The sequence below is a fragment of the Dicentrarchus labrax genome, unplaced genomic scaffold (assembly GCF_905237075.1).
Source record: "Dicentrarchus labrax unplaced genomic scaffold, dlabrax2021, whole genome shotgun sequence".
NCBI lineage: Eukaryota > Metazoa > Chordata > Actinopteri > Moronidae > Dicentrarchus > Dicentrarchus labrax.
The window spans coordinates 17,229,714-17,250,073 of NW_026136710.1; the positions used below are offsets into that span (position 1 = coordinate 17,229,714).

Sequence of the window (20,360 nt, forward strand, 5' to 3'; positions counted from 1 at the left end):
CCTTTTCGTGGTACCAGAGAACTAGAAGGATAGTATCCATGTTGTTAGTCTGTTAAGTTATTTACATTAAAATTGTATTAATCAATTTGTTCATTTGTGTATGTGTATAGATTAATTCAGTGATTAACTAATTCATCACACAACACATGAGAGTTCATAATGGTCCCACAACTTTTATTTATTTATGAACACACAACACTGATTTACAGTTATTTACATCAGCTTACACATTTATTTTGTACGTATTTTACAGTTTAAAAAATTAAGCAACTTTTTTTTTGCAACTTTAACCTTGTTTATAAAGTTAAAGACCTTGTAAAAAAATGTACAGTGTTTCATCCACAGTTACTCGTTCATCCTTATGGTGGTACTGCGATGAATGATTGGTCAGTGACTTAGATCAGCAGTCATCAAACGCTGGTCTCAATGTGATGTGACGTCTTACAGTTCAGCATATGGGATAGGAGTCTGTGCTGCTGTTGGTACCTGACACACACACACACACACACACACACACACACACACACACACACACACACACACACACACACACACACAAACATACACATATACAGATACTATGAATAAGCAGCAAATAAGCAAATAAATAAAAGTGAAAAAAAAATTGAAACACTTATTCACACACAAAAAAATACAAAAAGATCACTTATACTGACTTGCCAATGACCCTCTGTATCTCTCTGTTCTCCTCCTCTCTGAGTTTCAGTAGAACCTGCTCCAGGATAGGAAGCTCCAAGTTCAAATACTGGGCTACCTGAGAAGAGAAGAAAATAAGGAACAGGAGAGGAGAGGAGAGGAGAGGAAAGGAGAGGAGGGAGCAACAGAATATCAATTGAATCTAGGGTAAGTATTAAGATTGTGGAAAAGAGTCTTAGCAAACAAGAAACAGAAGAAACTTGACTAAAATTGCAAACAGGACACTAGCATCTATGCTTTCACACTGAATTGTGTCTTATGGACTGCAAATCTGCATAAATAATAAACATATAATTATATTTATCCAGAGCCAGAAGGACATTGGTATTTGCATGATAAAAGAAATGTAAATATGTTTTTTTTTTATTTAAATCTCCATCTGAAAAAGATTTGTGCATGTGTAAGTCTCTTCACTGACGCTGAGATTATAGCCCACAAGTCATTGTGTAAATATTTGGTACATACAGGGTAAGGAAATACTGACAGGGTAGCTATAGGTAGGCTATACATGAAGAAGTGTGGGAAACAAGGGGGCGACAAATTTAGATTCATGAAGACCTAGAACTAAAATACCCATTCTGAATAATTACAAACAGGGCACCAGCAGGCGTATCCTATATGTCCTCTCAGCACAGCTATGTCATAAAAAGGACTTCACCTACATGTGGCTCTTACTCACACAAAAAACACAAAAATAAACTTTAACATGCCCTGTAACTACACTGCAATTACAGTGAAAAGGGGGAAAACAATGGAACATTATTTAACAGCCTAGTATTTAAGAGCATAAACATAAGCTATAAAACTAAAGCTATAAAGGCAAACCCTTCTTCTCAGGCTATGAGGCTTATATTCTGTCATTCCCCAGCAACAACAATAATGTAAAAAAGAATCATTAGAAACAAACTATATTAATAAATACTCTAGTGTAAAAGTTTACACTGCAATTTCCCAAAGCACTTTTTTGAGAATATATCTTAACTCTAAAATAAATGATAATACAAATTATTCCATTTCAATATCAAGACTGCTATCCTGTTATTCCTGCCATTGTTACTGAGAAATATTACTATTGTACCCTGTCATTATTGACCAGATACTCAGAAGTGATTCCCACTTAAACACAAAACTGTTATTGATCATATTGATCTATCATTGATATTCTATTCGAAGAATACATGCATGCAGTCTATTTTACTACGTTCATATTTTCCCTAAATATCACTAAGTGGTTTTTTTTTTAACTTGTTAACTTATTCCTCTAGAGGCGGAGCTACAACACTCACATCATTGCTGACTTCCTCTTCGTCCATATCCATCAAAAAGATCCTCATGATGTCGTCAGAGGGTCCCTGTAGTATGCGCTCCCATAGGGGCTGGTCTCTGTTGTTGAGCTTTCTCTTTTCTGAACAACACACACACACACACACACACACACACACACACACACACACACACACACACACACACACACACACACACACACACACAACGTCAGTGAAGAATTGAACTGTCCTACATTGTCTAATAACTGTCTAATAACTTCAATGTGTAACTAGTATAACAGCAAAGCATACCTCCACTCTGGTGAATACAGTAAAGAGCAAACTCCTGGGGATCATTCTCTATCTGTAGGATGAACACACAGGATTAATAATAGGATTAAGTGGTGAGACCATGCATTTTTTTCTCCATAATAGATTTTTTCCCCAAATCATACATATTTCTTGTACATAGCTGTGTAGTCTACAATAGATTGAATAAACAATTGGATGACCTTTTTTTTTCATTTACATCGTTTACATAAGTAAAATACTAATACCCTGCGAAAGCTCTCCACTAGAAGTGAAAAGCCTTTAAAAGTTTGTTAGCATTTTCAGCAAAATGTACTTCAAATGTAAAAGTACTCATTCTGTAGTAGTGGAGTAGAAGTATGAAGTTGCATAAAATGGAAATACTCAAGTTAACTACAAGTAACTAAAATCTGTACTCCAGTGCAGTACTTGAGTAAATGTACTTAGTTACATTCCACCACTGCTGACCTGACCTGACCTGACTGAATAACTCTGTGAGAACTTGTTGTGGAAAAATGATCAGCTCTCAATACCTTCAATCAATAAATAATCACACACTACAGCATTCAACCCTGTGAATGTCTACTCATAAGAAAGTCCATTGTAATCAGTTTAACCTAAATATAAAATAATGCAGTACCAGTGGGTAACTTTTGATTATTGCTATTGATTTATCACTGTAATTGATGATGTTTGCACCCTTTTATACATTGCAATGATTTTGAGGAGAGTGTGCGAAAGCTCACCTTGAACTTGTTTAGTAACTGTTCAATGACCTGGTTCGTGGTCATCATGCTGGAGATACGAACTTTAGTTGGCGTACCGAAGGATGGAGTGAAGATAGAGGTCTGTGGGGGACAATGGGTGATTGATGAGCTACAGTGCAGACGAGAGTGAGAGAAATAGAGAGACATATGTGTTACATGGAAAGGGGAGGAGAGGGTTGAGCTTAACACTACCTTATAGTTATAAAAGTGTCCATTGATAGAAAAGCGGTGTTGTCTTTCTTTCTCTCTTTGTGCTGCTGACTTTCCCTTTCCCCTCCTCCTCTTAACCAATGAGGCGTCACTCATGCAGCGAAACAGGTTGGACTCCGCCTCCAGCTCTGAGTTCTTCTGCCTCACAGGACGCAGTGTGGTGGTCTCATAAACAACTGGACCTTTAGAGTTTGCAGAAACAAAGAACTGAATCATATGTTCTGTCCTTGAAATAACAGCTGCAATGTACAGTTATACAAAAGTGAGGACTTGTAAGATAAGTAGTGAAAATATCATGGAGATATATGTGAAAATAAAAAAACAACCTGGTAAAGGAGCAGTGACTACTGTGTCCTGTGGTGTCTCAGCCATCTCATCTATCTGGTGAAGGTCAACATATTCTCCCCATCGTGTCATACCCCTGCAGGGAAGAGAGGAAATGATCTCAGAGACCTCAAACTTATCCTAATTACCTGCATGCAGAAATGAATATGACTTAAATTTAACATACCTATATCTTGGCACAAAACATTGAATTCAAATTCAACTGATCTGTTTACAATCTCAATGTATTGTGTACTGAATGAAGGACAAATACACTAAATTATAACAGCAAGAACTTTCTCGTTCTCAAGGGTTGTTCACTACACTTTACAGGTGGTTAATCAACAACTATATCCATCTCATGAATCCCAAAGCTCATACTTGGGTTCTCTATGAGAGGAAACTGGAATAATAATGTCTGGTAAAGAATGAGAATGAGAGTCTTTCTTTTGCTAATGCATAAGAACACCTGGCTAAAAGAGGTTGGAGGCTGTTGGCCAGGTAAGTCTGGGCTTGTGAATGCAAAGGCTCCAAAGCGTATGTATAGACCATACTAATAATATTAAACCAAAGCTGAAAACAACCTCTTGTTTCCGATCGGGCTGACTGGACTGGTGGGGTCAGGTGAGATCAGAGGAGCAAAGGGAAGCATCTGCTTGTCGTCCTGTATTTTCAGCCTGATGGGTCTCCGCACTCCCCAGGAGATATTCAGGAAGCCTTCCACCACCACCTCTCCATCAGCACCCTGTTACAGAGACAGACCCAGAGACACCTGTACGATGTATAACTACAGCCACACTTACAATTAACATACCACTTTACTTATATGTACACTTTTCCTGAAGCAAGTCCTGTGATACACATGTGCTGTAATGACAAACGTCTAAAGCCAATAACAAGGCTGACAGGGAGAAAAATTACGTAAAACAAAAAATGTTAACAATATCATTATACCATACCTGTGAGTAAGCGAGGTGAAGTTGAGTTTGGTCCTTTAGGAAGCAGTTGTAGGTTTTCAGCAGTGAGAGAAACTCTGCTCTGGAAATGAACACAACAGCAGTGAATGACTAAATACACGATGCTGCAGACCACAGCACAGCAAGGAGCAGCACCAAGCAAGTTGTGTAACTGTACTGTTTTTGTAAATGTTATATTTGATCTCTTCAGTATACAAGACAACAATCACATTCGCTTACACCCACCTGGACAGTGTCCTCCCATCCCCTGCCTGGATCCCTTGGAGACGAGCAGCTTTATTCATCTCTGGTTGTATCAACTACTGCAGAGAGAGAGCAAAACAAATCAGGAATAGCAACAGCTTTTGTGATAGCTGTGCTAGCTGTTGAGCTTGAAGCAGGAGACAAACACTAGAGGTTTCAGACTTGAATGCTACTTCAGCGTGCATTTTAGTGTTGTCCAGGTTCCTAAACAAAGACACCTGACTGACTGGCATTGTGTTGACACTGAGCGAGGGATTGCACAGAAAATGAACAACACTGCACTTGTACAACCGACACAGAGTCACTCCTTCCAGAAGTAAACAATATAATTAGAGTCTTACCTTCTCTAACATGACAAATCAGAGCTCTCCTCTTGATTCTGTTTCTTTGTCTCTCTGTCGTTCTTCTTTCTGTGCTTTAAATATCTCTTTCCTTTCTCTCTCTCTCTCTCTCTCTTTCTCTGAAGGTTTTTGTGTTATATTTATCCCTTTTTCTCTCTCTCTAGCCGAGCCTTTACTCTTTCACTTTCTTATTTTGCGCTTGTTTCCAAGAGATTTAATAACAGTACTCCACCCAGTAACCAGTGATGACAGTGTAGACCCAGCCATTTGTTTATTTTTTGGTCTCAGGCACTGAAGCCTGTGCCTGTGAACAGAGATTGTTGGAATATCCACGTGGCTTCTCTCTTCTTTTCTCTCACTTTATTGCATTTCTATCTTTATCTTTGTCTCTAATTCTCCTGAATTCCAGTGGATAACACAGCAGTCTTTAGGCAGCAGCTTTGTTCCTTTCTTTTGCTCTTTCTGTCTCAGCTTGTTTGCCAAAATATCTCAGGTATTCAGCAGCTGTCCTCCCAGCCGCCCCACCACTCCTCATTCTGACTGACAGCTCACTCTTGTACAAAGGGACAACCATTTTACACCAACAAGAACAAAATTTAAAGGTGCAGTACGCAACTTTTCATGCATTTTTTTATAGGTAAATGCAGGAAATCCCACATTGTCAGTCTGATCTCTTGTGTTTACATATGATGAATTGATATGTGCTTTTTATTTTAATGGACAACATGTTTAAGTGAGAACATTTTCTTTCTAGCATGACTGCCAGTTACATGTTAGATGTTTTAAAATAAAAATAAAAATAATAATAATGATAATAATAATAATAAGAATAATAATAATTCATTTAAAATACATATTTATATGTATACACATACACATAATTACCTGCGCATGGTGGGTGTGTATTATATGGATGTGTCAGACAGCAATTACTGTACAATTGACATTATATTTTAATTCTGTGTGTAATAATTAGAAACATTTTGATAAAGAGGGGCCAATCTGTGCATGATGCATGCCTGAGAAATACTTAAATCTGCCTTTCTTGCATTGGCTCTTAACAGGGATCCATGGGAACCTGGCAAGGTGCAGGACTAGACCACAACACTCAGTTAACATCTACTGCTTCGGAGATGCTCACTTGCTCATCTGTAAATTAAGTTTGTACACAGTGCATGTTTTTGTGTGAACAGACATAACATGGGTTATTGCTGGAAAAGGGCAGATAAAGATTTAAAAAAAAAAACTCCTCATGGCAGAATAAATACAGACAGGAAAGCATGGAAGACAGCAGTGATAGAGAGGATTTTTGTTCTGTTTTTTGGTACATCATGTGCATGAAGTTCGCTTTAATCTGTAACTTGAACTAATGCGAGCACTTCACTCTGTGTCCTTCAAGCCTCAACATGCAGATTTTAAGGTTCCCTGAAGCAAATACATCCAAACTGTGTGCGTTTGTGTGTGTGATTAATGACTCACATGCATGTCAAAAGTCAAAGCAAAGCCAACAATAAAGGAGAACTAGTGATAAATGGTCGGCATTGCAAAGTCAATAATGTGTTAGAATTCATAAATCCAACAAAGGCACTGCAGCAGCAGTCTTTTAAACTTGGCTCAAAGGAAGCCAACGGCCATAAGCCCCGTAGGCCAAAGGAGCACACAGAACAAGTGAAAGAAGAAAATGAATATGTCATCCGTGCCAAACAAAACACCTTGTTCAGAAGTTTTACAGTCATGTGTCATGGCCACTTCCCCCTAATTCAGTAGGGGGAGAGTTCCATTTAACTTCTATTGAGGTATTGCCACAAGTTTAAGGTAATAATCCGAGCTGCTGGAGAAGTCAATACATTCATGAATCAAAGCAACCCAATTGGTTGTAATGATGAACAAGACCAAAAGTCTACATCCCTATATAAGAGAAACTATGGTTGTCATGTAACTCACAAGAAAAGAAAAGGCCCTATCTAGAGCCATTGTCTGTTGGTCCTTTCCTGGACACTGTAGAAACATGGTGGTTCAATATGACAGAAAAAATTATTCTTATTTTTAGGGGATTATCCACAAATGAAGCATACCTATGAATATCAAATTTGATTCCTGCCAATAGATCCTTCTAAATGTTACACACTGGACCTTTAAATAAAGGCTACTGTAAGCCGGTAGGATTAACGCAACATTCAGAGAGGCACTACATAAGAATTTAGCAATGTAAAACTATGAATGTTGTCATAATACATTTCTCTGGCAAAGCCAAAACACCATACTGATATGGAGGGCAGAATAGAGGGTACAACGTATGCAAGCTTTTTTATTGTAAAAGCTATGAGCCGGAAAAACATAGCCAGCAGGAAAAAAGCCAAGTTACACTGTGACACGCCCAGTTTCTCCCTGTATTACCTTCCTGTATGTCACTCCCCCTCACTCTTCCTCACGGTCTCCCTTACTCCACTCCTTTCTCCCTTTCTACGGTTCGAACACTTGTTCTTTCTAACTTACATGCACAGATTTTACTTAAATATGTAGTGTTGGTATAGTGCCCCCTGTGTTTGGTTCTGTTTAATTTGAATAAAAAGCAATAGACATATGTTTTACATGTATTTTTAGGCAATATATCTGTTATGTCTTAACAAATGAAAACATAGCAGAATTAAATTGTAATTGTATGTCAAAGTTAGAATAAGTTTTAATTAAATATTAGACCGTGGGTGCATTCAGGTAACTTCTGTATGAATGAATGCTGCTATTCAAAAAAAGTAGCACTGTTTGGTTCTTTTACATTCACAGGAAGCATACAATAAATCAAATCAAGAATAAATTCACTCCTACCTGGCCAGTCTTTCAACCTCCAAACAAATAAAGCTGAGAAGCTGTTAAAGCTCCATGTTTGAGTTCTTGTACCTTGTACGTGTATGCATGTGTGTGTGTGCTTGTGTCGGTGTGTATCTGTGTGTGTGTGTTCATAGGTCCAGAGTACATTGCATGTGGTAGGAGGGGAGCTTATGTAGCACACTGCAGCAGCTGGTTAATTATTGCAGAACACGTTGAGACAACGTTGAGAGGGAGGGGCTGACTGACACCAGATATGACTCCTGCTTTGTGTGTGTATGTGTGTGTGTGTCTAGAGAGAGGGAGAGAGAGAGAGATAACCAGTGGAGTGACAGTTTCCTGTTAGCCAACTTTCAAGCTTTGTCCTCATTGAAAGCTCCTCAAGCTGAAGAGAATGTAAGAATAATATGTGGATTGCAATTTTGTGTTAGACATCTATAAAACGTTTCATTCAGTCAGTTGGTTCATATCATATCTCCAGGCAGGGGCTATGTTGTTGCCACTGGTGATGAATCTGAGAGGATCACCATGACATGGAGTTAACCTTGTGAGGCAGCTAGACTCGCAGGATCACATAATGACAAGATCTTGCCAGGGTTCAATCTATTCGTTTGTGGCCGATATAGTGTTACCAGAACAATGAGCATCCTTTCAGGAAAGTAGGAAGAAGACAGTGTTTGTTAAACAACAATTGTGGCTAGGTTAGTGTAGATGGGGGTAGCATCAGTTATATCAGAACTGGAGGGTATACTTAATTGAAAGAAGAGCAAAAAACGACACTGGATGCCTTTCCCGTCTCCCGACTGACTTTATTAAGAATTTCTCTATGGTTCCTTGTTCTGAGTTGTATCTATTCCCATATGGTCTAGCGGTTAGGATTCCTGGTTTTCACCCAGGTGGCCCGGGTTCAACTCCCGGTATGGGAACAAGTGTTTACCTCAAATCTTTGGGCAGCCCAAACTTAGTCAAAGCTTGGTAAGTGTAACTGGAGGTTAGTCCCACCTCCTGTGCAGTGGTGAGGTGCCCTTGAGCACATGGCAGACCATCACTTCACCTGCATGGTTGATTTTCAAGCCTGTGTGTAAAGTAAGAGTGAAAAAAGAATTTCCCCTTTGTTGAAGTTCGTCTGATAGAATTTTCATCTGTTAAATTGTTCCTAATTTTATTTATATTTTGAAATATTTGTATTTTGTTGCTCTATACATTTGTTGATTTTATTATTTTTTTGTGATAATCTTTCTTTCCCCACATGAACAAAAATGTGGGTTACAGAGCAGCTCCAATGAAACAAATGGGGCTTCAGATTCTTGATCGGGTGTCCCAATATGTATCTAACCAGAGAGTACATTTCGTTTTTTGCACACCTCCTCCCTGAAGCAGGAGCTTTGAAAGAAGGCAGGATGAACAACAGATTTTTATTTGCACAAACATTTGTTATTAACCAAAGCTTGTCCTGATGTTATTAAGATTACTAGGGTCACATGGGACTTTTAAGTGTAAACATGCCTAAGTGTTTACACTCTCTCAAAAGAAAACATCTGTTTACTTACAGGATAAATGGATTCATGTAATGCAAACACATTGGGGTTAAGCCTGGTGCAGTTACATTTTGCTGTAAGCTCCGTGCCAACAGTTGGATCCATGGTAATCCAGGACAGCAACACAGGCTGTATCCAGTATTTGAAAAAAAAACCAAAAAAAAACTTATTTCACTTTCCAGTCCCTCAAATAAATAAATAAATCATGTTTACACATGGTTTTGTTTACTGTTGTGATTCAAGTTCAGATGCACTTCATTTCTGTGTCAGCAGAGGGAGTCACAGTATCAGTACTGTTGTCCAGAGCTGTCCAGAATTATACTGCTTATTAGGTGGTCCTTGGCAAAGTACAATGTAATGCTTTTCCTTTTGTTCTGGTATTGGTTCCGTGGATGTGTTTGAGATATATCAGTATTGTATTACCTTAACTTAAAAAAAACAACATAACCAAACAATGATACCATATTCTGCCATGCTGTACAAATTACCCTGATTGACAGCATCACCTAGTGGTGATGTGTGTTGTTTTATCTAAGTTGTGAAGATGGAGGGGCTCAATGTAAATGTGATAAAGAGAAAGGGACATTAAAATAGTTAATAAACTACACCTTCTACCTTTGTTACATGACCAGACTAAAGACAACGGCATCACTCATGGCAGCCTCACCATCACAAGTGACGGTATTGTCCATCGTATGAAACTGAAGCCTAATACTGTTGCACAAAACTGCATTAACAACCTCATCGCTTTTACCTCTGTGAAGGCCACGGTTAATTAAAAAAAACAACAACAACAATGTGTACAGCTAACCGTGCCTGCTGGGGGAATACAATAGTTGACGCCATCCAAAGCAGAATGGATAAGGAGCAAACAAACTGAAATGCCATTCCTTTCCTAAAATAAAACAGGACATACAGGCTGGCAGGCAACAGGTGGACACAAAGGCTGCCTCCTGGACTGTGTGTGTGTGTGTGTGTGTGTGTGTGTGTGTGTGTGTGTGTGTGTGTGTGTGTGTGTGTGAAAATGTAACAGTATGTGGCGAGTTGGAATGTGCCTGTGTACATTTGTTTGTATAGTAAAACGTATAATGTGTACGGATATTCTACAGTATGTGTTACATGCTTTACATGTATTGTTAATGTTGTTTATCTGCATATACGACTGCATGTTGAGAAGATACAGACACACAGTATATTGATACAGTATATTGTGACCTGCTGTCCTGACACTCTGCTCTTTCTGAAAATAGAAAGGTCTCTTATCTGGTAACTCCTCTTGTCTCCTTTTAATGGGTAATGTGACTTTTCTCAGTGGCTTTAATGTTTGTCCTCTTTGTGTCCTATGTATATATACGTTTTATGTTATAGTATCTGTCACAACTTGTGACAATTTTTGCTGTTTCTATGCTTTGATTTCTGTTTCTGTTGTAGCTTTACTGACACAAATTATTTATTTCAACTCACATGGCACTACAAAGCAGAACCTTGGATGCAGCTTGTGTCGTTCGATAAATAAACAGTGGACTGACACTGTTGTTGATTACAGTGAATGAGGATGACTCTCCAGCACTGGAGCCTTTGGAGCTTTCAGTGTGGCTCCAAAACCTGAGTGACTATACATGAGGACAGCTGGCAGCTGCCACTGTCCGTCACCAAACACACACACACACACACACACACACACACACACACACACACACACACACACACACACACACACACACACACACACACACAGAGTGACTGAGCTGGTCCTTGTTGAGCACAGAGCTCATGGCTGTCCCTGGCTACAACACACGCAGACGCACACAGTGAAGGAACACCCAAAGTGACAACCAACAAGAACGTCTTCTTACCTGCAATGGGAATCTAACAGCCAGCTTATAGTGAACCTGTCAAAAAGCTTTATCGAGGCGGATCATAAAGCCAGGATGAAGATTGTGGAAGCCATTTCAGTCTTCCTGCTGGCTCTGGTCACCTCAAGTTACGGGATACAGAGAGGTATGTGACGTTTCCATATGCTTGCACTCAAAGAGCTTTTAAGAGTGTGTTTTTCAGTATAGGTTGCCAAAAGTGTCTCGAGCAACATTCAGGTATTGTACAGTAAAACAGTGTGAATTCTGTATAGCTCATTTAATTCATAGAAATGTAAAAACTGTCTTGTGTAAAATAATTTCATTAATTACATAATAACAGTTATCATCACAAAATGTAAACAGAAGATACAAAAAACAGAAGAAGGAAAAAGGAAAATTTTACAATATAGCCCTATATTTATAATGTGCATTACACATAATGTGTGCATGAGTAAATATATGGGCTAAAGATCAACAGTCAACAATGGATAGGTACATGTAAGGAAAAAATAAATAATGGAGAGCATCATTTCTTCTTATGTAAAAGCTTTTCCTAAAGAGAATATTTCCCTACATACAGTACATTGCACGGACATCACCTGTTTTCCATCCCATCCTGTAGGGAAAAGGAGAAGGTGTTTATAGGACTACACAGTGTAAATGTGACTAAATCTATATCCTTCCTACACTCTGGCATATCCTCTCTGCAGGGTGTTGTAAAGGTGGTAAGGAGCTGGCTATTCCCTGCACTGTATCTAATACACCAGATTTCCATATGATTCATCTCCACCACTGCCGTACTGTGCCTACATGATCAGAAAGTGGGCACCAAGAGACAATTATTTCTGTACTTTTTTTTAAAGCCTGTGAGTTCTATAAATCTGAATCTTTCATCAACTTCAATGGCTGTAGCTAATCTCCCGTATATTCTACACTTGCCATATGACAGTATTGGTAATCAAAAGAAAACAGGTCCAGAAATGATGAAAAATGGACATCTTATTAAGTTAAAGACTTTTGACTAAAGCAAGTTCACCCATTGCCTCTGGATTTCAGGACATGTGAGATGGGTACCATATCAAATGCTGGCACACTTTTAGGGTCACATGCACAGGCCTGCAGAGCAGATCATTGACATACAATACATGTTTTATAAGCGCAGATATACAGTGCATGCAGCCGATCGGCTCAGAGAGACAGGTGGTGTAGATGCTGTCACATTCTGCCAGGGTACATACTGTAGCTGGTGAGCTAGGTTGGGCTGATGAGGTGTAGGGTTAGACTTGGCATCTTTCTTGTTGGTCCAAGTCACTAAAGGCATCCTGTTACCTAAAACTTAGATAGAGTAAGAACAATGATTTAACTGTCTATAATGTTATTAGTAAATGGAAATTCTACCAAAAACTCTTTAACACGGAGGATGTTTCATTATCTCAAGATACTGTCAAAGCTAGAAGAACATCCACAATATCCTCAGTACCAGAGCCAGAGGTGTGGACGTAAATGACATTACACAGATGAGAGTCACAAATTTCATAACTTTTGACTCGACATGACAAAAAAGACTTGCTTGGACTTTAACACCAGTGACTCGTGACTTCATTTGGACTTGAGCTTTTTGACCTTGAAAATACCTGATACTTTGCTAAACTAAACTGGAAGGAAATCTTACTTAGTGCCATGAATCAGTTAATATCCAGATTGAGTCCCTATGTGCTTAGGATGAAAGTCTGCCCTAAAAAACCACAAGGTCACGTTTTTGTATTCATTTTAATGTATTGGCAATACAAACAGGTTATGTGTTCATTTGTCAGCAGTAGTTTTTAACTTTTGACAGAACAGTACTATTTGTTCCCCACAGAGATGAGATGTGAGAATGAGATAATGTTAAACTATTATTTCAACATCAAATGCACTGAGTTGGTTTTTAAGATTTGTGAGACTGAACTTAAATGAAGCGGCCAAACATGAGTTTGGTTTGCCTTTTTAAGATTATCTTTAATTGCCCATGACTTGATTGAGCACAGTTTTACAAGCTGTGGCTGCAAATGAAATGTTTAGCAACTGTGGATTGACAAGTGCTGTAAAAATGCATTATATTATTATTTGTATTTATTATTGCCTCTGTGTTGTGGTTTTGAGGCGTGGGTCAGTTGAGCAAAGCTGAGATGGATGTCACAAAAGGATTCACTTTCATGTGTTCGGCTGGGCTGAGCTGAGCTTGCTTTCATTAGCTGTGCTGGATTTCATTTGAAATTAGTGTGAGCAAACAAATGATGGATGTCGATTAACTGGTGACAGCATAAACCAAAACAATATAACACCTCATGCAGACGTTGAATACATTCATTTTTTCAAAAGAACAATTTCTTTTGGACTTACTCAACTGTCAAATATGCAGGATGAATCTAGATCACTTATGCATTCACTTACGCAGGCAGCATGATACATTAAAGAGGGTGTTTTTAAATCTTGCACAGCATGCCTGTTTGAACTAAACCACTACAAACAATGGATGACTCCCTTGCAGACTTCTGATCCCATGACATGCCACGAGAACAATACTATTTTTGTGTTTGTTCTCGTTCGACCACAATGAAAGTATCAAGTTTAAAAAAAATATGTATCTGGTCTGCATGATAGAGTGAGAGAGTATACTGTTAACAATTCGACTCAAAGTACGGAAAAAACCTAGAGGACTAAACTGCAAATCAAAGCAAACACCAGAGGAACCAACGGATGTTATAAGTTACAGGCTCTAAAGAAGGTCCCTATTATATGAAAGAAATGGAGTTGACAAAGATCTAATGGAAACTGAAGGAAATAAAACATAAGATGGAATAAAAACTGAGTCATTACAGAGAAAGCAAAACAGACATAAATGGCATATGTTGTAATAGACATTTGAATGAGCAAAATTGGTGGAGCTAATAGGTAACCACACAATGATAGCTTTGACAAAATGGCTTTAATATCTGAGGATTTTACAAGAAAATACATTTCTAGCTCTACACACATTGGTTAAGTGCAGCAAACTAGCAAAAATGATGTTTTTCAGCTCTATCCTGCACGCTAGCAGCTTTATGATTTTATGCTCTGGTGTGGACACACACAAAGCGTGATAATGAGAGACACTTGGTTTGGATCAAGTAGGTTTTTGTAATACATACAGTAGAGGCCAGATGTGACCGGCCCTCACTGAAGGCCTTAACAACACTGTATCATTTCTGCTGTCCAAGCGGCATTTCATAACAAGCACCTCTCCCGAAGGGTCAAATCTGGTGAGGCTCTCGTGTGCTCTAAATAATGAGTCATGTGGTTAAACAACAGCCACAGAGAAACCTTTAGTCTTCAGATGTTGTCCATCTGTTCAGACGTAATTTTGGCAGTTACATGGTGAGGAAAAAAAACACACATTCAGCAACAAACCCACTCAAGAACCAAGGTACTACTATAACGTCCTGCAATCAACACAATTGAATTTTCTTTTTGAAAGAGAAGAATTTTCTGGCTTTCAGTAAGTACAGTAAGTATCTGCAAATATTGAATTGTGCCACATTTTAAAAATGTTTCATTAAACACGACACAAAGACTCTACAGCCATACTAGTGGCTCTGTGAGACTGTATATAAGCACAGTGGTGCTTTTGAGGCTGATGTAGATGTCATTATTGTATTTGGTCATAAACCAAAGTGTCAGATTTTGCTATGATGATGCCACTACATGAAAAGTCAGAGGGTCACCAAGGTTATTAAAATTCATCTTGAGGGGAACATAAATTAGAATTTATCCAATAGTTGTTGACACATTTCACAGAAAAAACCCACAAATGTAAATGCATCCTCTGGGGACCATGGATATCTGTTCTAAACTTCATAGCAATGCATCCACTTTGTCTCCAGACATTTCACCAAAAAAAAAAATGGATCACCAAAGTCACCGGGATTTCTCCTCTGGGGGCAATGAATGTCTGTACAAAATCATTGCAATCCATCCAATAGTTGTTGAGATATTTAGGTAAAATGATGGACTGACTGAACAACAAACAGATCAATGTTGTCAACCATACAGCCATGTCACCAGCATGGCTAAAAATACGATTTTAAACTGCATACATGAAATAACTTAACAAAGCACGTAGTGGTGAGATATTTTTCCTTTCTTTGACCTTGGCTGAAAATGCATCCCACTGTTTTAAACCAAGGTTTAACCTCATGTCATGGTTTCAGTTTGATTTACAGTAGCCCTCTTTCCATCGCCCATTAATGAGTCAAACAGCAGCAGTGACCTGGGGTTGGGGTTGTGGATGTGGGCTGGTCCTTCCAGCAATGTTATTGAGAAATTTTTGTTTCTCAAGAGACAAAACAAGCATAATAATCCTTTTCTTTCTTCTCCTTTATTTTTCTCCCTCCTCTGTTCTTTCCTTTTCTTTTCTCCTCTGTTTTCTATTTTGCCTCTTCCTCTCCTTAGTTCATACAAAGTTTAAAGCAACCCTGATGTCTCTGATCTGAATCCACACATAAACAGTTGCTGCCTCACCCCAGTGTTACAACTATCTTCTACCATCTCCTTTTCCCTTTCAACATGTCTTTTCTTTGTTTTTACTCCCCCTCTTATTTTCTCCTCCTCAACATATTCACCCAGAGTAAAAAAATAAACATAAGACTACCTTACTAATACTGAGGTGCTTTTTCCTTTTCCCCTGTCTCACTTGTCTGAAAGTAATCCCTCTTCTCCTTTTCTGCCTTTCACGATTAAAGCAGGCTAAATAGATGAAATAAATATTGATCACATCTTCACTGTGGATTCACCTGATTCATATCATGAAAAAGTACAGGTGGTTCTAATAATTTGTTATTCAGTGTATACAGAATTGGTAACTTACCCACTTTAATTTTAACAGAGACCATCTGTTGAAACAAGATAGTAGAGAACAGTGCGTGCACAGGGGATGGAGCGTATCCTTGAACCTTAAATTAAAATGTCCTTGCTTCAACTTCTGTTTGAATAAGAAAAAGGAAAAAAAAGCTCTAACAAACCTCAAGTCGAGTTCAACACTATGTCTTTACTTCTGTGTCATCCTCTTTTCCATCTAATACTTTTCTTCTTTCCTATTTCTCAATACTTTATATCACGTTGCAAAATCCCAAATTCCTTCAGATATAATTTCACATTTAAACAGATTTCTCTTCTCCTGGAGGTCATCCTTCTCAGGTCAAAGCTGTAAAAAAAACAACAACCTCAAAACCTCTGATCTGGTCCCAGTAGTCAGCGGTCATAGCTGGTCACTGAGTGACTGAAACAGATGAGTCTATCTAAAATAGGAATGCCAAGAATGTCAAATAATTTGGCTGAAAAGATGCAGCTGTTGAGTGAGACTGGTATGTGTTATAAAGACACAGGATGCTACATTTTCAACCCTATCTCCCATGCTACAAAAATATGTGCATTAGAGATGACATTTTGTAGGTTTGCAGGATATTCCCTGTTCATAAAGTCTAAGATCATCATTCTGGCATGTTCATTTCTTTTTCCACATGTCCCTTTTTTCAAATACTGCAGTGGACTTTTTTGCTTTGTGACGAATGTCTTCATGTTTTCTTCCTATCTTCATCGCTTAGCGCCTCGAATCATCACCTTATTAGAGACAGTGGATGTACTGCTAGATCACAATGCCACCTTCATCTGTGAGGTGGAGTCCCGTCCCCCCGCTGAAATCACTTGGACCAAGAATAACCATCCAATCATGTGAGTTAAACACCTTCACCTCTTACAGCATTCAGCATCTATAGGATGTACTGCAGGTTCATTAAGATATATACAAAGTTTCAAATGCTAACCTGTGAAATAATTGAAATAATTCTCTTTTCCAATAAGGTAATATTATACATACAAAAACAGTCAAATTGTTTTGGGTAATCCTTTCATTAAAATAGCCTTAAAATGTTGCCCTCTGAAACCTAAGTCAGTAACAATAGTTGTTAAGTACTGTATGACGTCACAGGGCTAACCACTGACATAAGCTGCTTATTTTGAATATCGAAAGGTTAAAGGTTAACATTCAGGCATTTAAAAGAAATGTTAGTAACATCACCGTTAACTACTATTGGCTAAAAAAGGGGGAAAAAAAGATTAAATATCTGTAATTACAAGGAAAACATTAAAATGATATGATACATTGTTAGCAATATTATGGCCATAACAATGGCAAAAAAACTATGTAAGATCTGTATGTACCATTAGTTTATCTTAGCTTCTAGCTTAGGCAATTACAAGTTGGTGAAATATGCTGCTTATTTTGGCAATCAAAAGGCTAACAATAAAGCAATTTTGAATATTAGTGACGTCAACATTAGCTACTATTGGCAACAGTAGCAAATTGCAAGGCTAACATTAAAATTGGTAAAATGTTAGTAGAAAGAGAATATTTCTAAAGCTCAAGACAATTGAAAAGTTAAATATCATTTTTAAAAAGTCAATTTGTCCCTTCTGCTCACAATGTAACTCTTGCTTTGCACCCTCCCTTTTGTCCAATCAGGTATTATGACCCCCGGTACATTACCAGGGAACAGGGACAGATGCTAATCATCCCTCATGTAAGAGAGTCAGACAACGGCGAGTACTGCTGCATCGCCAGTAACGGCATCGGAGAGCCGGCCAAGAGCTGTGGAGCACTACAGCTAAAGATGAGTATGTCTGCTTCCTTTCAAGGATGTAGGGCTGGAGTCTAGTCAATCTTGATCTTGATCTAACTCTAACCCATTTCTTTTTAAGAATTTGTACATGGTACATTTCCATTAAGAACAACACACTCACAGTAGTATTGAGATAGATTATCTCTCTCCCGTCTTGTCTGTCCCTCAATCAGAGCCACAGATCAAACGTCATCCTACCAATGTAACCCTCCTGGTAGAATCCAAAGCAGTGTTGCCCTGTGTTACCCTCGGCAACCCCAAACCAGATGTCACCTGGCTCAAAGACGATGAGCTTATCAAAGTATGCTTTTAATTTTTATTTTTTTACACATACAAAAAACAGGAAGTTGTTAGACGATTTACATGTTCATTTTTTTTAAACTGAGTAAGATAATCATTTACTGAGACTAATGCAGCATTGGTCTAATCAGTAGAGCAATGGTGCAAATGGGAAAGGTATCCAGACTGTAAATTTTTCTCGTTTCAAGTGTCCCACAGTATTAGATAAAAACAATGTCGTAATAATGTTTAAACATTCAGTCTTTAAAAGGGGAGAAACAAATCATCTCATCTCTCCCAGATCACTGACCGTGTTACCATTCTCGACTATGGTGCACTCAAGATCCATAACATACAGAAAGAGGATGCAGGCCAGTATCGCTGTGTGGCCAGGAATAGCTTTGGTTTGGCCTTTTCAAAGCCTGTCACCATAGAGGTACAAGGTATGTATTTAAATGTGGTTTCACTTCAACCCATGCTTGGCTTGTACATATTCTCTTAAAAGGTTTAAGTGGAATATAATTGTTTGGTTGCAGTAAATGTGAGTTTATGTGTCTACGCTGTCTGTGTATGTGTGTTCAGCACCAGCACGAATCCTGCGGGTTCCTAAGGAGAAGAGGGTAGCGTATGGCAGCCAGATTTCCCTGGAGTGTAACGCCACGGGAAATCCAATCCCTACCATCACCTGGCTGGAAAATGGCAATACCGTGAGTGCTCAGGTTTCAGTGTGTGTGTGAAAGAATTTGACCAATATGGGTTTCTAAATGATCCTGGTCTCCACTTTATCTTTGCATCCAAAGTTTATGGTGTGTTGTTTATGGCTGTAGCTCCGTGCTCTATCCATCCATCTATCTATCTATCCATCCATCCATCCATCCATCCATCCATCTATCTATCCATATCCATGCCGGTCCCCCAGGTCTCTCATAAATTCTTGTGATCTCTCCAGGAATATTTTTGTCTCCTTTGCAGTAGTTGAGTTTGGCTCAAATGTCACTCAACACAGCCAGCATTAGAGAAATATTATCACGTAGCTGACATTGTGACACATTGTCAGTCGTGGAGCCTTACATAATGGGAAAGCTGTGACAATAACAGAGCAGATATCCATGAAAGCCAACATAGATAGATAGATAGATAGATAGATAGGTAGACTTTATTAATCCCCGGAGGGAAATTGGGTCGTCATAGCAGCCAGGTACATTAAAATACAATAAAATACAATAGAATAAAATACAACAATAGAATAAAATACTTAGATAGAAAAGATAAAAAAATATTTAAAAAAAAAGATAAATAGGTAGGTAAGGTGCTAAGAGTTGTAGTTGCAAGATGGTGGTAATAGTACTGATGACATGATGGTAGTGTTATTGTTAATAATATATAATAATAACAGTATATAACGATAATATTAATAATATTTATAATAATATAATAACAATATGTATATATAATATGATGACTGAACAGATGTTACATGTATACACATAGATATTATACATTAATATTGATATAATGTAACCATGTGTCATATATTCAGCCTGTGCAAGGTGTGCATACATACATAATGTAATATAAATACACAATATATCTAATATGTACACATATATATATACACAAGATATGATATGATATATAGCATATGTATAATAGATACATGACTATACAAGAAGATATACATACAATAGATAATATCATATTGGTATATAATAATAATAATAATAGTTGTAATATATAATAATAATAATAATAATAATAATAATAATAATAATAATAATAATAACAATAATAATAATAATAATAGTAATAATACTATAATACTACTTCACATACTGTAGCATAGCTCTGAGGTACTAGGGTAAACTATACTGAAGTTCTCTAAAGAATACAATTGTACTAACTAATAAAGTTAGTAGACTAATGCTAATGCCTGCAACCTGCACATTAGCATTGTCTACTTAAATTGGTGGGAAACTGGCAAATCCAAAGGACAGACAAAGGGCTAATTATACA

The 20,360-nt window shown here is 37.9% G+C and overlaps 2 protein-coding genes and 1 non-coding gene across 6 annotated transcripts in view; 2 read left to right on the forward strand and 1 right to left on the reverse strand.

The window, feature by feature from the left end:
* Positions 1-157: 157 nt before the first annotated feature.
* rassf6 (Ras association domain family member 6) lies at positions 158-8,146 on the reverse strand. 4 transcript variants are annotated; one of them, XM_051413084.1, is made up of 11 exons: positions 7,980-8,146; positions 4,795-4,871; positions 4,552-4,625; positions 4,177-4,337; positions 3,595-3,689; positions 3,251-3,450; positions 3,038-3,139; positions 2,295-2,346; positions 2,004-2,122; positions 678-775; positions 158-486 (listed from the first exon to the last, which is right to left on the reverse strand). In XM_051413084.1, exons 2-11 carry the CDS (start codon positions 4,811-4,813, stop codon positions 411-413), a joined length of 996 nt encoding a protein of 331 aa, XP_051269044.1. In that variant the 5' UTR covers positions 4,814-4,871; positions 7,980-8,146; the 3' UTR covers positions 158-410. The 4 variants fall into 4 exon arrangements, with proteins under 4 accessions (XP_051269044.1, XP_051269042.1, XP_051269045.1 ...); XM_051413082.1 differs by having other exon boundaries at positions 4,552-4,630; XM_051413085.1 differs by lacking the exon at positions 7,980-8,146 and adding an exon at positions 5,154-5,691.
* Positions 8,147-8,833: 687 nt separating this feature from the next.
* Positions 8,834-8,905, forward strand: trnae-uuc (transfer RNA glutamic acid (anticodon UUC)). The gene has a single exon. It is a non-coding gene; the product is annotated as a tRNA-Glu (tRNA).
* Positions 8,906-11,168: 2,263 nt separating this feature from the next.
* musk (muscle, skeletal, receptor tyrosine kinase) overlaps positions 11,169-20,360 on the forward strand; it is a 31,235-nt gene continuing 22,043 nt past the window's right edge. The window contains exons 1-6 of the mRNA XM_051413385.1: positions 11,169-11,518; positions 16,995-17,121; positions 17,912-18,063; positions 18,242-18,369; positions 18,649-18,790; positions 18,930-19,054. Coding sequence (XP_051269345.1) covers positions 11,449-11,518; positions 16,995-17,121; positions 17,912-18,063; positions 18,242-18,369; positions 18,649-18,790; positions 18,930-19,054 — 744 coding nt within the window. The 5' untranslated portion in view covers positions 11,169-11,448. The remainder of the gene's footprint in view (positions 11,519-16,994; positions 17,122-17,911; positions 18,064-18,241; positions 18,370-18,648; positions 18,791-18,929; positions 19,055-20,360) is intronic.